This window comes from Pleurodeles waltl, chromosome 7 (genome assembly GCF_031143425.1).
Source record: "Pleurodeles waltl isolate 20211129_DDA chromosome 7, aPleWal1.hap1.20221129, whole genome shotgun sequence".
Classification (NCBI taxonomy): Eukaryota; Metazoa; Chordata; class Amphibia; order Caudata; family Salamandridae; genus Pleurodeles; species Pleurodeles waltl.
In genome coordinates this window covers 63,282,644-63,301,125 of record NC_090446.1, presented here as the reverse complement: position 1 = coordinate 63,301,125, position 18,482 = coordinate 63,282,644, and the positions used below count along the sequence as shown (strand labels likewise).

Here is an 18,482-nt window from a genome sequence, read left to right as displayed (position 1 = left end):
TTTGATTCCTAGTGCTTACTTACCGATGAAGTGGCTATTAGCTTAATTTACCCCTGAACACCCGAGTTACATTTTGTGGCATGCGGTATCTTTTTAACCATTGCAATGGGGGTTCGTCTCGTGCAGTCTAAAATGCACTACTGTAAAGTTTGCCTTTCATGTTTTGTGGACTAGTGGAAATCAAAAGTGAGGTTGAACGCTGCATATGACAGAAACTTGTGATGGGCACCTACCTGGAGATAACATTATTAGAATGAGTGATAATGGTAGGTAGGACAATATGAGCGATTATATCTGGAAAAGGCTCGTCTGATAGCCACTCACACAAGTAAGATTTACATCAGTTTTTAATATGATTATAAAAGAGATGTGTTTTTTCAGAACGGCAACGCAACACAGACTTGGCTTTATATCTTCAAGGCAGATTTTTTCAAACAAAGAATACGCATGTATCTATTTTATTTCAAAGAGAGATAGTCCAGATTTAAACTAAATTCATTAGAACTTTCTGTTCTTGTCTTCGGATGACTAGTTGGTGACTAAACACCTCGCGTCCTGCTGGATCGGCTCTTTCTCGCAGATCCACCTGGTTCTGTAGCTGCAGTTCAGGGGGGTGATCTCTTTGTGCCAGTAGAAACCACAGTTGTTTCCAGGTTCGTGGGTATTCACTGGGATGCTGTTAGAGAAAAAGAAATAGATGAACTGGCAAGCAGGATTACCCTGATCCTGTAGCTGCTGTGCAGCAATGTTAGATTTTGCAATTTGCTGAATTTGCGTACATTTTCAAATTCTTCCCTGTATTAGGCTTTCAGTCGGGACAAATATTATTTAGTCTTAGAAATTCATTCAAAATTAATCCTCACAGCTAGATCACCAAGGCTTGGAAAAAGAGGAGTATTTTGAGAAAGTGCTGAAGTGAAATCTGCATCTATGTCTGATGGCGCAAGAGAGAGAATATTCCAAGACCTAGGAGTAGAAACAGAGAAGGGACTGACAGCTTGTTTTGATGCAGAAAGAGGGTAATCAAAATCTGGACTGCAACCGGAAAATTACTTATAGCTTCATAGGGTGAAAATCAGATTGACTTCATTCAGCCACTGGGCTGTGCTGGTTGCTACCGACTTGGTCCTGATGATGACCCTGTTATAAATTATGTATGGGGTTGAAACATCGACTTTTACTAGTGGATTGATGACGATGATACACATTTTCAATCAGTTAACTCTAATTTTGAGTCTTGCAGTTGTAACCGTCTTTAGCATCACCCCTAGACTCTGTATACTGTACTTTATTCACTTATGTCATTCTGCATTGCACTGTTTTTGAAGCTCCTGCAATATGAAGTTTCTAATAAGACTTTGCCATACTGGTTCATTGTATGATTAATACATTGTAGTTACATAATGTACCAAAATGAATATTTGTACAGTTCTCGCTGGTCTAGGGAGGATAGACTTTCTCCACTCTCATAATTAATCACAGTGTAGCATAACTGATCCCCAGGATTACTAGGTTGAACCCTATCTGATATAGGTCTATATCTCCTATGCAAAATCCTTGTAATAATACTATGGCATCACAGTCCTAAAATCTCAATATTGTGTCCGAACACCCCTCCTACTGAAAACCTTGCCAGCTTCACATCTTTACCCTTGTGGAGTCAAATGTATGCAAAGAGTAACTTGGTTATTCATCTGGCGTCTAATAATTCTTGAGACTATGGGACACGAGTAGAAAATGGCAGTACCTGAAATGGGCTGAAAAGTGCTGAACGAGCCTTCACTTGAGTCATTATTTTTGACATAAAATGTAATCCATTCCCAAATTCATTACATTAAACTATAGCCTAATATGTGGAGTGAGGTCATCAGAATATATACTAGCAAGAATTAAATTCATTTGGATAGATCTTTCTTAAGTTACATTAGTAAATTAAGCAATTGCTCTGCAATATTATTTTATTTCATGTTGTGTTGAGCATAAGGTAATCTTACAACCAATTCTTATAGTCCAAACTTTAGACTTGTAATGAGTGTCTTTCAGTGAAGAAATGCTTGATCTTTCTATTGATATCCATTAGACATAGGCGTAAATTGGATAAAAAGCAGAAATTTGGTTATTTGTTTCACTTCAAACTGAAAATAAAAGTTAAAGTGTTGCACGCCTGACATAGATGAACGACAGCCTCATTCTTCAAGTAATAAAAAAACATATTGGGCTTTACTAACTTAATCCTCTCATACTTGTGTTCAAAATGTTTTAGGGAATTTTCATAATTCAAAAGGAAGCCTTGTCAGCTATAGATAAAGATATGACTGATACCATTATTATGCTTGTTTATGTTATAGATATGCACAGAAATGCTACCCACAAGGTCTCGTATGACTTCATTTTATCGTGTCTAAGTACTATAATATAGCTAGGCTTCTGTCTCAGGAGAATTAACATAGGTTGTGTTAGAGGAAGAAGGAAAGGAGAAATAATGAAGAGAAGAAGGTCAAGATCAAAGCATTATAGGCCTGATTACAACTTTGGCGGATGGGGTTAATCCGTCCCAAATGTGACGGATATCCCGCCTGCCGTATTACGAGTCCATTATATCCTAGGGAACTCGTGATACGGTGGGCGGGATATGTGTCACATTTGGGACGGATTAACTCCCTCACCAAAGTTGTAATCAGGCCCTATAGGTATAACTGTCCTACAACATACGGGATGATATTGTAAATCTTAACCTATACTGTTTGTGTCACTCTAGGACCACCATCCTCATGTTCCCCTGTTGAATATAGTGGTCACGATTAACCCAAACATAGCCTAACTTTTGTGGATTTTGTACTAAATAATAACATACAATTTTATCAGTTTGATATATGACCATATTAACTCATAAGGTTACAGGTTTAACAAATATTGGACTTATTCCAGGCATTAATTGACACCAAAAATGGCGATCCAATCTGCAGTTTGCCAGCATGTGAATTAAAGTACCCCCCTCTTCGTCACTAAGCCTTTTCCCCAAATCTCATAATCCACCTAAGCATTTTATAAGGGATGCAAGGATAATTGAATATCAAGTAATATCTCAATTGAGTAAACCTTGGTTGAAATCTTTGCCTGAGCTAAAGTGTTTCAGAATGAAGAAATATTTCCCGCATAACTCCTTAACCCTTTTCATAAACTGACTATGTATCCTGTTTATTGTTATTAGCATTACCTATACATACATTGGATTCCTCAAATTGCCTATAGATCAGTGATTTTCCTGAGAATTTCTGATGAACGGAAATAGTTTCAAGACCTTCTATGGTCAAGTTGAGCTTCTTAATTGAAAAGCACAAAATTACTATTTTAATTTTTGCTGAAGTCAAATCCTAGATAGAGAGAAGGAAAACAAATGCACATTTCAACTGAAAATATTTCTTGTAGGTGTGATAATAGTGTGCCCTTGCACTGTAATCCTAGAACAGGACTAACAAGATAAGGCAACTATATTATGATTGCATGGATATAAGTAGGTAGATTTGCCAATTTTGGTACATAAATTCACATGGATATGGGCTTGGTAGGTAGCTGCTTCACTGCAAGGCTAGTTGCAATGTAACATAAGAGACTCGCAAGAAGATTTTTCTACAGGCTTTATAAACATTTCCCATGGGCTTGATAGTTTTTGTATCTTTCATGTACCTGAAACATGAATGCTTGGTGGTGAGTATGTCATTTTCTTTCACAGACTCTTGGAACTGTCTTGTCACTTACTGTACCAAACATTTTACAGGTTAGTGAAAAGAGATTGGGTGGTAATTGTGCAGCGCTCAAGAGGTTTAAGCAGGGGTGTGCACTGATTTGGAACACATTTTTGTAAACTTTTCAAAGTGCCCAGCCTGCAGAGGTTAAAAAAAGCAATAGACAGTTACAGTAACTTTATTAGCATTGTGAACACTTCCTTCTACCTTGTGAGGCTTCGGGTGAACTACTACTGCTCAATTACAGTGCGCTGTCAGTGACCCAATCCCCATGAGTGCCCGCCGTTCCTTCTCCCTCTAGCATCGTCCAAAGTCACACTGCTCTATTCCTCCAGCGATTCTACTACCGAACATCAATCACAGAATATCATGATACAAGAATATTGAGGGGAGAATATTGAAAGGTAAGTGCATATAGGAAAGTATGGATTCACTGTTCCTAACTCCACATCTACGCATCCTAAAGATATATGTACTGCATAGGTACATTTATGTTGAGTTAAGTTTGGAAAATCTAGACTTACCTGTTGATTTTGTTTTGTTGATATTTTGTTCTCAATATTCTGTCCCATTGATATTCTGGGGTTAATATTTAGGATGCAAACCCCCTCCAGCAAAGGTCTCTGTGGGTCAGTGCAGCTCCTCATACCAGTCAAAAGTCCCTGTGATCAGTGGCATAACATTAGCCACCTCAGCCCCTGCAGGTCGTGGGCCCCCAGAAATCCAGCACTGTGAATTAGTGGCAGGCCCCTAGCTTGAGAGTTCCTGACTAGGTCCGGAGTATGGAGAGGAGGAGAATTTATATACTTTGCAGGGAGGGCCCTCAAGCTTTGTTAGGGCACTGCCTGTGCTCCAGCCCTCTTCCCCGCACCGGCCGTGCACGCCTTGCCTTCTACTCCATCACAGAGGTCTACAGCTGGTTTCCAGTTGAAGGATGGTTTAGCCTTCAGGGGCGGTGATGTGGGCTGGTAAATCTCCACATTGCCAAAGTCAACAGTTGATAAGCTTCCATCAGCTTTGCCATAGCAAAGTGCCCGGAGTGGTACAATTTCACAAGGGAAGAACAAAAAAAAGTTTAACACTGTTGATGTCAATTGTGATAGTTTTTCAACTTTCATGCAGAAGACAAGACATGGTTCCAATGCCAAGGCTGAGCCTTTATATTTGGTTTTGGGATAACCTTGTAATGTCCTTTTGCTTCCATAGGTTTGATGAAGGGAAAGAAGACTCATCCCTATACCATAATCTTTACCAAAGAAACAAGGGTGCAAATGCTTCAATGAAACATTACTTTAACTCTAATCCTAATGAGGCCAAGAGTTTAAACAAAATAATTTCCCCATAAAAAATAGTCTTGTTTTTTCAGTATTATGGCAATTTGGCATGAAAATACGGGAGTCATGATTAGAGTTTAGCAGCTGGAACTCTCCTCCACATTCCAACTATGACTTCTGCACACATCATTACAAGACATTTTAAACTGTTGACTGAATATTCTAAGCCTGTCAAAATATATGAATCAAGAGTGAATATATATCAGGTCACTAACTTTGGCTTACTAACACTCGCAATCAAACTTTTGATATTGCCAAAAGAAAGCATAGCATGGAATGGAAGATGCTTGCTATTTGTGCTGATAGCATTGAACCCCCTACCACAAACCATCCTCCCCTCATCAGTGCTGTAGGCATCTAAAGACCTGTGGTTGGGGACCATCTCACAGATACGCAATGCCGCAAGGCTTGTGCTGCTACTCATCCAATACTCAACATTCACCATGACAGAAACTCTCCATCCCTCATCACTTCTATACACATATAGAATGTGGATGTGGTAGTAGACCATCTCCCAGCTCCTCCTGTGAGCTGTATACCACACTGTAATGCTTGTAATCCTCCAGTGCTCAACAGACGCCATATCAGAAACTCTCCATCTGTTGATATTTCACCTCCCTTCTACCGACCTTAAACCCATTGCAAATAGCTTTCTTCCTTGTCTTCCCAGATCCCCTTGACTTTCTGTGGTTCTCCGATCACTCCATCCTCTTGCTGAGTTCCATTTCTGCAGTTCTAACCTTGTCTTTCCTCTCACCTTGGAACAAAACACTAGGCATCAGATTTACAAGGCCCTTGTGCCTCCTTGTGCCACACTAGCGTAATTTTTTTTTTTACACTAAAGCGGATTTAAGGAGGTAATTTCCCCATGACATATTTACAAAGTGGAACAATGCTAGCATTGTGCCATTTAGTAACCTCTTGCACCACATTATACCTGCACCAAGTACAATGTATGCAAGGGGGGCGTTCCCACGCAGGGAGGGCGCAAACAATAGGTCAGTGAAATACACAAGTTTTCACTGCAACACTTTTGCTGTCATTTTTAACACCTGCTCAGGGCAGGCGATAAAGTGACGGGACTACAGTAGTCTATGGACCTCCCTACTGCTTCGCTGCACTAGCGCTATAATTTATGGCACTAATGCAGCAAAGCGCCACAATATCATCATGAATTATGAAGCTATTGTGGAAACAAGCGCCATGGTGCGCCTTATTGTAAATACCGCGCAACCATGGTGTCATTAGGTGGAGCAAAGGTGGCGAAAGGAAAGTGGTGCATCGGGACCAATGCACAACTTTCTTGTAGATCTGGCCCTAACTTCCTGTTTCTTCGTTAGAAACCTCCTAGAATGACAGACATGCAACCGACATAGAAGAAAAGCTATCCGTGTTTATCTCTTTGTGGCCCTGTGTAAATGATGGGCTGCACCACCCAGTACAGCCTAACCTCACCTTTCCATACAGGCGATTTTTTTGCACCTGGCACTCTCTCCCTACCTCAGCTAGAGCAAGATATTCCTCTTCCACTTTGCATTCATGTGCCATTCCTAGCAAAATTCAGAGTACATCCCTGTTCCATGGTATACATGACTGCAATTTACCACACACCTTCCTTTCCGGAGTGTGGAGCCATCGATCCATGTCCATTCAGAATTGTTGTCATTGTACTGAAGGCCGATCCAAAAGGAGCGTCTACTCATTTCTTTGTCCTCTATGAAATCCTGAGAGAGAAACATCGGTTAAATTAATTTTTAGTATTTACAAATACTGCCTTGTGTAGTCATGAAGAAGGCCTTTCGTGCACCACACACACACACCTATACACGCGCGCGCGCATCCACACACACTATTATTTGGTTAGCAATTCGAGTAATAGGAAGGGCATACACATATTAATAATTCGATGAAATTGAAAAATTAAACCCCACATTAAACGTATCTCCCACTCCCGCCACACTAACCAAACCGTAACTTTTCACCCCTCCCATTACTTGTGAAAAGTGAGAATAAGATATAAATCAGAGGCTGGGTGAATATTTTGATTTATGTGTCAGATTAGTATGTCTGAGCTGGTATGGTTGTGTGGAGAAGTTAGTTGAAGTGGTAATTGCACAAATGATTTTGAGTGGGAGTTTCTTGCAACTTTGCCAAAACGTCTGACATTAAGTACGTGATGAGTCACTTTGCTGCAATGGTCGTGAGGCCTGCTTGTCCCTTATGGCATGCAATTAATATCTCAGTGTGTGATGGTGCTTTTGTATTGTACCGGTGTCTTACACATTTTTGCCATAGCAAATACGGGTCTATCTATGCGTAATCATTATAAATCATCTCTGATACTGTAGATTGCATGAGTGAGATCCGACGTTCCCGGCAGGGTTTTGAGAATGGGCTAAGGTGGCGAATACAGTTCCAATGTCATGCTCTTTAGGTTTTTTTTCAGCAGCAGCAACTGACTTTCTTTTTTTTTAGTATATGGCAGTGGGGTAACAAAGGCCCCGCAGCCCCTGTGGTGCGGGGTGGGGGCGAGCTCCATGTGGCCCCCTCAGCACAGTACACCACTGCGCACGGGGCGGCAGGCCCCTGGCTAAGTCCAGGTGGGATGGGGACCCCTCTTCAGGTACTTTGCAGGAGGGACCCATCAGGTTTCGTTACCCTACAGGGGCATGTTACTGTTTTTATAGATGTATAGCTCCTTCAATATTGAAGGTGCGCATTATTTTGAATTCTCTTTTTTTGTCCCAAATGGTGTTATAATATATAATATAGTATAATATCACCGAATTTAAAGTTGTCTGGTACGTATTTTAAAAGCCCGTTGCGCACGTTCTTGATGTGGTTTATTGAAATTTAGGGCAAATCCCACCTGCCCCAGCGCAGGCCATAGCTGTTGCAAACAATCGTTTGGGGTCGCTATCCCTTGTTCTGGGCCCCTTGATCCTCTTTTAATTAGGGCTGAAGGAGGACTGCCACAGATAACGTTTGACCTGTCCAGTGCTTAATTTGTGCTTGTTGTTTCCATTGCTGAGCTCCGGCACTTATTTTTGAGGGCCGGAGCTTATTTTTCTGCCTCAAACATTTACTGAGTGCAAAAGACGCATATGGGAAAGACGGAGGGAGAGAAAAACGAAAAAGCGTCACAATGGGAGAAAGCAGAAAGCTGCAATAATGAGCTGAAGGGTCAGGAAGTGGCTTTACATGGATTAAAGAGGCCGGAGATGGCTTCAGGATTATTCTGCCATAGTATTCCGTGTTCGCACATTTAATTGCAGCAGCCCCGTGTATAAGAGGAGGGCTTTGGGCACCGCCACGTTTTTATTTACAAATTAGGCACTGGACCTGTCCAAGCAGGAATAGCTGGCTCAAATGAATGGAACCAAATGAGTCAGCAATCGTCCACCTACTAATCGTACATCTGAAGCAAAATATCGATCATCAGACTGTTGGTCGCACCTGTTGGAGCATCGGGGTATTCACTGTCGAGACAAGCTGCTGGGCTCCAAGCCAGCTGCAACCATTTTCTTACCTATTCAAAGTTAATTCAAGTTGATTCACTCATTACTCGCCTTTAGTCTCACAAGCACTGACAGTCAACCCAAGTCTGCCTGAGGGGAACCCTGTTGGATGATGTTAACGGAGCTCAGGAACACAATGCAGTGATTTATTAGAGCCTGTGGATGCAAGTGGGGGTTCATTGGCACACTGGTAGAAACCAGGGAAAAAGGGAGAAAGCAGGGATGAAAAGCGACCTGGAAAAGTGAGATAAAGAGATCGGGAGTGTCTGGTGGTGGATGAAAGAGGCATAAGGTAGAATCAAGACAAGCAGCCTAGGAATTCTGAACCCAGACCTTGGATACTACAGTCAACAGCCTTGTGATCAAATCATTGAGCCCCAGAACCTTTTCCTCACAAATTATTCACTGCATGAGTGGCATCATCTGTGGTATCATCAGAGAATGCCTGTGTGTGGAATTGCTACAGTTTTGTAGAGACTGCTCAAAGTTGCATGTGTCATGAGTTCATCCAATACATTTTGACAGCATGCAGAGGCAACTGGGATGCTTGTTAATTGTGTATGGTGCAACAATTATTTGTTCACTCACTCTCTCTAAGAGACTTTCGGTCAACTCAAAAACTCTTTAGCATATTCCAAGGACAGGGGTCCAAGTGGCTCGGTTTGTCCCATTCAATTTCCCATTTGTAAATATTTTTTATCCCGAGGTCCAAGCACCAAAAAATGTGCCCTGCGTCTATAGTCCCAGCTGCCAGAGCAGGGATCATATACCTCAGGCCTTGCTGGGTCCACTCCACATCTCCGCTGAGAGGAGATCCTGGTCATTTTTTTGTCAGTCTGCACTCACCACCAGTATGATGGAGCACAATCAGTTTGTCAGCAGGCTGGACCCAATAGGAGGATGATAAAACTCAATCCAGTATACACAGATGCACCTCACAGGGTAATCAGCAAGAGCCCTTTCATAGACTGGTTAACCCTGAAAGGCTCCTCCTTCAGCTCAACAACTACTGGAGGTCTATTTGGTCATTGATTCTCCTCTTGGTGTACAGTGGGATTGTGGTGTTGCAGGTTGAGATTTTCCATCACAGATGTGCTGCACCCACAGTATGATCTGTGAACACTGATCTGTTTCCACAGAAGAGCAGTCTGAATCATGTATTCTAAGAATCAACAAACAGTGAAGTTAAGGGTTTGTAGCATTCATCATAAAGTTTAAATTTTCCTCTAATACTATGCCTGATTCCCACCTGAACACCTGCACTTATGGCTGACAGAAAACTAGTACTAGGTGGCACAGTCTCCACCTAGGATAAGAGATTAAGATCATGCCAGATGGTGCAAGCAACTACCCAGAGCTATGTTGACTATAGTAGTAGCCCATATGTGTGGCACACACACAGTCTTGTCACCTGCTATTTTTCCATATAGATTGGTTCAGGAGTATAATGCCACTCCTTGGGGCGTGTCATGGAGGACTGTGCTGGCTCAGTTCAGAGCCAAGTGTACTGGCTGCCCTCATGTGGCTGCACATGCAGCATGTGCTGCACTAGGTCAAAACAGGGAGTATCACAGGCAGGCATGTCACCTAAATCACACAAACGTATATGTCAAGGATGAGCTCTGGAAGAGGTGTACCAGCACACATCATTGTGCTGGGAAACAATGGGCCAGATATACCAAAATGGAGTTGGTAAAAATCTTTGCAAATTGCGCACAGATTTTTACCAAATCTATTCTGTTTTTGTGGATTGACCTTTGTACTACTAGGTCAGGTAGCAAAAATCCGATTTGTAGTGGTTTGCAATTCGATCTCCGTCATCAATATTATTATGTTGGTTGCAAATTGCAACCCACTCTGAATTGCAGCCATCAGAGAGATGGTGGGCTGCTGATGTAAGCAGATCACCATGTCTGTAGTTACTTTTAAATAAAGCATAAAAAAAAATGCAATCCATTTTCCTAAAAAAAAAAATAGGATCTGTTTAAAAAAGGAAAAATATAAGTAACATTTCTTAAGAGTAGGAGGTGATCCTATTTCAAGATATCTTTAAACCAATAAATACATATATTAAATATAAAACAAATACAATTACATTCATTAAAAACAAATAAAAAATATTTAACTCCCCTGCTTAACCTACAGATGCGATCGGGCAGGGATGCAATATTTCCACCTCAGACTATCACCTCTGGCTTCATGCAGCATATCCCTAACTATTGGATGGAAGGAGTATTAACTTGAATTCTCTGTCTCACACCCAGTACCCGTGTTTGCCTGCACCGTACAACTAGATCGCTGCCGGTTCTGATACAGCTGGGTTATTTAAGTGTATTAAAATATTGTCAACATAGAGAGATTTTCTTGTCTTGCAGGTTCTCTGAAGACCTATGGCCAACAATCTTCAAAGACCAATATTAAGAAGCCCACTCCGGGCCGCTGCGGAAGCGCGCTACTGCTGGGACCTCGCTGGGACTTTCATTGAAGGGCAGGGGCCCTTTAAATTACCTTGAAGTGCGCTATTGCTGGGACCTCGCTGGGACTTTCATTGAAGGGCAGGAGCCCTTTAAATTACCTTCGCGCTCCCGCTGCATCTTGAACTAGGCAGCTTACAAGCGTAAGGCTGCCTGAAGGTACTGTGTTGGGGTTTAACAAAGTAAATTAACTTTACCCTTATTGTGCTATTTTTTAATCTGGGCTTGCCGGCTTCTGGAACATATTAGTCTTCGGCACTTGCTAACTACTAACATATTAGTCCCTCCTTTTTCTGTTATAACGTAACCGAGGATAATATCCTACCAAGATGGGGAAAAGGAAAGCTACTAGCAATCCTACCGAGCAAGGAAGGGCAAAAAGAGCACCTCGACATGCGGCTGAAAACTGCACGCTTACTCAAATTGATGATCTTATCGAGGAAGTGGAGAGCCTGCTAGCCACTAAGCCCTCAAAATCTCGTAGGAAAGATGCCATTGCCGCCTCCAATGATCTAAAATCTTTCTTCGCTCCTGTTAATAGAGACTCGCAGATATCTATATCTCAGGGCATCAGTGCAGAACTTAATAAGTCAGGGATTTTCAATAATCCAATAGAGAGCCCTAAATCAAACCTCCCTAGCCAGCAAGATGGTGTATCCCCCCTGCCAAACTGTAATAATCGCTTCCTACCCCTTGCCCTATCACCGCCACCTGAATTAGAGCGAATTATACCAAGGGGAACTGAGGAGCCAGCACAAGTTATAATTACTCAGAAGGAACATCCGGCTGACTCACAGTTAGCGCAGATAAGAGCTGAAATTTTAAGTCTTAGAGAGCATCTTACAACTTTCACCCACATGATATATGAAAAGTTGGACGGTATATCTGTGGTAATTGGGGACATAAGGAAGTCATCGCAAAAATCTGACCCTAACCCCTTGGTAAAACCAGTTTTAACACCTGAGACACTCATGTCACAGAGGCGTAGGGGCCAAAGGGTTGAAATGGTAACACAGACCACTCATGGGGGCAATAGTGTACTCCCTGTAGCATGCGCTCATAATAAATGTGATACATTCTTGGACATAGGGGCTAACTGGAAGATGCACAGAGAAGGTTACTTAGATAAAAGCCCCAAACGCCTATCGGGAAATACCCCCCAAAGCCCGATCAGTCACGGCGGCTACGATATTTACATGACAAATGTTCCTAAGTTGAGCAATGGCCAATTTGAGCAAGGGGAATCCCTAAAAAATAAAGTCATCCATTGGATAAGAGGGACAAAGAAGTGTAGGTCCATTATAAGGGAGGACATAGTTTTTGTACATAGACTCACAAGAATAGGTTCAACGTCAGACCTTATAGGGATAAAATTGACCAGTCAGAATCTAGCCAAGGGCCTTTTGGCACTCGATGGAAGAGATAGACCTGGTGCATCATCCCAAGTGACACTTGTCCATAAACTTCCCCAATCATTGATAAATATGTTTCCACAAAAGAGAAATAATATCACAATGTCCCAGCATCTTTGTGCCCAGAGAAGGGATCAACAGTACAGCCCAACTTTAGCCATAGACTGACGCGAAGCCCCCGTGACCGATGTTGGGACTGATGGCATACTCAGTCTCGATTCCTATATGCCAAAAAACTACTTATCTGATACCATGGGGGCGGAGCCAAAAGTACATTGCAGTGGCCCACTAAAGGAGAAGGACCAGCGAGCAATAGCTTGCTTAAATGAGACAAGGGAGAAACTGCCAGAAAACGGGGAAGATTATGACCCACTGATTAAGATCTTATCTTGGAATGTAGCAGGGCTAACCCAGAAGACAGCTAATCCTGATTGGTGCAGATTTATAGATCAACACCATATTATTTTATTACAGGAGACATGGGCTCCATCTGTAGTAAATAGAGAGGGTTTTTGGACCTTCCAGAAGACTGCACTTCCATCATCATCGGGCAGGGCTTCAGGCGGTCTGATAATTTGGCTAAAACACGACCTATTCCCAAAGGTAAAGGAGATAGCAACCCCTACGAGGGATTCATTAGCTGTTGCGGTCGAAATTAGTACTGCTAGAGGTCCTGTTAGCATAATAATTGTAAATATATACATTAGACCTGGCACCCAAAGGACCCAGACTGCTCAGATGAGTATACTAGCAGATTTTTTTAACTGCCTTCCTGACGGGCGGGGCTTAATTGTTGCAGGCGATTTCAATATGCAATTGAACTGCAGAGATGACAGTCAACAAGAAGGATCTCAGCCCGCAGACCCATGGGATAGATCTGGGCCGGTGCAAGCTACTTCCAAGAAAGAAGGAGGAGCTTTAGAACTACTCGAAGATTTAATAAAAATAAAGGGATTAAGAATAGTAAATGGGAATACCAGATCAGATAACCCGGCGTCGCCTACATACAGGAGAGGCGCATATTCTAGTCACCTGGATTACGTTCTAGTAGATGACACCCTCTGGAAAACCCTAATTGATATGATAATTCTCCCTCGTGTTGACAGTGACCACCTTGCTTTGATTGTCTCCTTCTCTACTATCTTATTCAGCTCTAAGACATTGACAACATGGACTTTAAATAGTGACCTCACTAGGACCAATGATTGTAAAAATGTAAAATGGGAACGGGTTGAAGGCGATGTAAATTTTCAGCTATTAATTTATAGAATAGTTGCAACAACACTTTCCCCATTGAAACATATAAACACCATATTGGTAGACTTGGTCCATCTCCATAGTATCCTGATTACCCGATTAAAACCACATTTCCAGACGCTAAGGAGGCGGACAGAGACTGGGACTAGAACATTAAGGTGGTTTTCCAACCCCTGCCGTCAGGCTAAAATACAGCTATTGGGAGCACTTAAGGAAGGGAACTGTCGAGAGATAAGGAAAAACAGGATTGTATATAAAGATGTACTTAAGAACGCAAAAAAAGAGTGGGCGACTAGGCTTTGGAATAGGATGGTGGAGGCGCTCCAGGAGAAGGATTTTAATTTATTCTGGAAACTAGTGGCAGACAAAAGCAGCTCCCAAGGAATGGAAAACTACCCTGTAATCCAGCCAGAAACCTGGGTGACGCATTTTTCAAATGTATACAGAAAACCACATATTAGTAGTACTATTACATCTCACCTAAAACCTAATGACCTTTTTGTCAATACCTCAATGTGGGGGAGTACAACACCACCCAAATTTGATCTGGAACTTTTTTCCTTAAAAGAAACAACAGAGGCTCTCCAATCAATACGTAAAGGGAAGGCCCCTGGTCTTGATGGTATTCCAGGGGATTTATATCTCTCCCGACCGATAACATGGACATTGTATCTAAATGCGCTTAGTAATGAGATACTGAGGGGGGGAGGACTTCCTACCACGTGGCAAGGAGCAATTATAGTCCCTATTTACAAGAAAGGACCAAGGGAACAACCTATCAACTATAGGCCTATCAGTCTTATTGATGTCAGCCAAAAGATATTTACTAAGCAGCTACTGAATAGATTACAGACATGGATAGAGGATTCTCAAATTCTCTCCGATTCTCAGGCAGGCTTCAGAAGAGGGTTGAGTACAATAGACCAGGCATTTAGGTTCAACCTTCTTTGCTGGAAATACCTGTCACTTAACAAGAGTCATTTGTACGTAGCTTTCATCGATTTAAAAGCTGCCTTTGACATGGTACCCCGGGGAACATTATGGAAAGTCATGGAGAGTTATCAACCAAATAAGGAACTACTAAGACTGATTAGATACCTACATGAAGGGACTTATGCCCACGTGCGCTGGTCAGAAAGTGGCGATCTAACGTAAGCTATACCTGTCGATAGAGGGGTTAGGCAGGGGTGCATTTTGGCACCTACATTGTTTAACCTTTACATCAACGGTGCTGCGGACCAATTGCTACATTGTAATCATGATGCCCCAAGGTTAGCTGGAGCCCCAGTTCCCATTTTAATGTTCGCCGACAACACTTTATTAATTTCAAGAACACCTATGGGCTTACAAAATGAATTGGACACCTTTTTTAATTTTTGCTCTAGCAGAGGCCTCGAACTTAACCCAACAAAATCAAAGTTCATGGTTTTCAACCCACATAAACTATTTAGGGGGAAAATGATGATAGCAGGCCAACCAGTGGAGAGAGTTAGCCAATTTGATTATTTGGGGATTAGGCTAAGTGATGACCAACGTTGGTCGGCACAGATCAGGAAGAGTTTGACAGTACTTAGGCAAAGGTCAACAGTGATAGCGAAGAAAATAGCCAATACTTCGGAAGGGGAGATAACACCTGCCATCACCGTTTATAAAGCAGTGGCAGTAGCAGCCTCAATTTATGGTGCTGAGCTTTGGGGACATACTAACTCTAGGTGTCTGACCACGGTTGAAAACCGCTTTTTACGAAACTTCCTGAAGTTGCCGATGAGCACCCCTCTCATCCCGCTCAGATTTGACTTAGCCATAAATGAAATACACAATGAAATTGCACTAAGACCACTAATGTATTGGATTCGTCTTTGGACCTCAGAGTATCGGTCCACTCTCCATATAGCATTAGATTAATTTCTCGCAAGTGACAGTGTACTAAAGATCCCTTGGTTCAGACACATTAGAGACATGTGTAAATTCCTTAAGATGGACGAGGTGTGGAGTGCTCCCCACAAATTGACCAAGGAAACAAAGGAGCGTGTAAAAAGGTGCTATTGGGAGAACATTCTGGCCCAAATTTGGTCAAAAAATCATGGCAGTCTGACTCTACAGTTTTTAGACCATAAATGCAGCCCCAAATTTGAGGACTATATGGATAACGTAAATCCTCCCTACAACAAAACGCTATTCATCAAGTTCAGATTAGGGACCCTCCCACTTAAGACATTCACAGCGCAATGGAGATCGGAGGACTGCAATTTAATATATTGCCATCATTGTCAAAAGACAAAAGAGTCACTCGCGCACTTTATGTTTTTCTGCCCTAGATATCTGGTACCTAGGAAAAAGTGGATCGCTCCGATATGTAGGGCAGTTGGGATAAGGGAATGGAATACAGCATTACGAATTTTAACAACTGACACAAATGATAAAATAGTCTTTTCTGTTGCGAGATATTTGCGAAGTGCGTGGGCCATAAGATCAAGAGAATTGTTATAAACATGTATTTTTTAACATATTGGTTTTAGATCACATTTATTTTATATAACAGGTCTTAACTGGCTGAGGCTAAAGACATAATGGTTGGGACTTTCAGATTTTAAGAACAATGACGATTTGCACTGTTTTCTTTTCCTTTTTTTACAACTTTGTGATCCCATTATTCTTCTAGGGCTCTCAAAGTAAACTATGGAATTTTCTCCCTTTATACCAAACAACCGAGATACATGATAAAACTGGTTCCTCAGAAGTGAGGTATTTGTAGAACATAGGGAGATATGAACAAGAGAATTGTTACAATCATGTGTTTTTAACAATTTGGTTTTAGATCATATTTAATTTGTCAAGTTTTAATTGAGGAGAGCCAAAGTACAACGACCTAATATTTTATACCCTTTGAGAAGTTAAAATTTTAACAATAGTTTATACTCTTGTAGCTTTCAGGGTCCCCAAAGCAAACTGTGTCATTAACTGTCATGCTGTACAATCATGTTATGTTTTGTATTGTTTACTTTTATGGCTTCTAGCCGAAATAAAGTTATAAATTGAATTGAATTGAAGAAGCCCACTCATTGATATTGAAACGATGTGGTAAAAATGTAGTAATTGTCAAAATATATAATCAATGTTCCTGGTAAATGCTTTTTAGTCCTGTTATCATGCAACCTACTGGGATTCATATAAACAATTTACTTGTGAATTAAACATTAAAAAAGATGACACAGGGAACCAAATTTACAAAAATCTTATCACACACTTCCTTGCTCCCTAGTAATATAAAGAATTATAGATGTGTAACGGTGAATTACAGGGATGCTTTTCATGCAGGGGTTTGGAGTAACATCAAAAATGCAGCAAGAGTGAAGCTCAAATTGTCTATGATGTCACTCAAAACCCTGAGGTGAAAAACATCCCCCAATTCATTTATTACCCATCTCTGATCTTAACTTATGAATGGCCCCAAAATCATCTTCTTCTTATTTGAACTTCTACGCAGGGGAAGAGGAGTAGTGGGGGTGCCCTATAGAACACATCCTCTTCTCCCTGTTCCAATTTTTTGTTTTAAACCTTACCTGCAATCCCTAACCAGCCCCTACCACCTTTCCTACTTTCCAACCGCTTTTGCAGGTTTCAGTAAAAGCAGACAAGCACCTTTGTGCTGACAGGCTCTCGGGGATCCCTGTCACCCTGGCCTGGTGCAACAGTGGGTAACAAGTTTTATTGTCTACTGTTGCTACATCATAGCAGTGAATTATACCATAGAGGCTGTCAGTGAGAGCCATAGATAACAACACCTTTAAATGTTTGTGCTTATACACAATACTTAACCATTTTACTTACATTGCCAATGATTGCAAGATGGGATTGGCGGGACTGGCAGTCTTCCTCACTGGAGGCCCATGATTTAAAGTCCTCAGAAATGAAGTAACATTTTCCTCTGAAACTCAGCCAGTTGTAAGGGCATATCACACACATGGATTCTAATGGGAGGAAAACGCAGCATTATTACATCTTAAATCCTTAGTTGACCAGTTTATAAAAGACTATTGCATGCTTTGGAAGCTCAGCTGATATGGAAGCTGAGATGACATTGCACTGTACAGGGTGAGACACTCTACATACACTGTCAGAGTCTGTATCTCTCTCAAGTGCCATCTCCACACGATGCCACTTAAAAGTCCACCCATTCACTGTAGGTTGCCCATTCACCCACAACACATCATCCTTCTAAGAAAAACGACAAATAAAGTAACATCTTAGAGACATAATAGCAGCAACTGGAATCTGCTAGCACAGAATTCCTAGAGGAAAATATAATACTGTTGGATACCAAACAGAATCAAGATTTAATTAACTGTGGCACTGCAAAAATCTTCTGGGTTGCTAGCCCTTTGCATTACTGAGAGTAGGTGCTGCATAAAACACAACAGAATAAAACACAGCAAATGTGAGTGAGTGCTGCACTTCATCTGTACTAGAGCGCACTACTCACCCGTAAGGGTTTCAAGGTGCTATGGGGATGGCTGGTCCTCTCTCCTTCGCTCAAGAAGACAGGTCTTAAGGTCCTTCCTGAACTGAGATAACAATGGTGACTGCCTGAGGTGAAGAGGCAAGGTGTTCTAGCTCTTTGCTGCTAGGTAGGCAGAGGATCTTCCTCCAGCCGAGGTCTTCCATATGCGGGGCATGGTGGCTAGTGCCTGTTGAGCGAAGCTGAGTGGTCTGGCGGGGTGTAGAAGGTGTTGTGGTGGTT

At 41.7% G+C, this 18,482-nt stretch overlaps 1 protein-coding gene across 1 annotated transcript; it reads right to left on the bottom strand.

Moving 5' to 3' along the window:
* Positions 1-512: 512 nt before the first annotated feature.
* On the bottom strand, positions 513-17,708 carry LOC138247186 (killer cell lectin-like receptor subfamily F member 1). Its single transcript, XM_069201932.1, has 3 exons — positions 17,573-17,708; positions 6,692-6,804; positions 513-676 (listed from the first exon to the last, which is right to left on the bottom strand). The coding sequence occupies exons 1-3, from the start codon at positions 17,705-17,707 to the stop codon at positions 529-531; spliced, it is 396 nt and encodes a 131-aa protein (XP_069058033.1). The 5' UTR covers position 17,708; the 3' UTR covers positions 513-528.
* Positions 17,709-18,482: the final 774 nt, after the last annotated feature.

Coding starts and splice junctions, on each gene's coding strand:
- LOC138247186 (XM_069201932.1), bottom strand. CDS start 17,707: ATGTGTGTGATATGCCCTTACAACTGGCTGAGTTTCAGAGGAAAATGT. Junction 6,805..17,572: donor ATCTTGCAATCATTGGCAAT/GTAAGTAAAATG, acceptor TTTCTCTCTCAG/GATTTCATAGAGGACAAAGA. Junction 677..6,691: donor TCCACACTCCGGAAAGGAAG/GTGTGTGGTAAA, acceptor TTTCTCTAACAG/CATCCCAGTGAATACCCACG.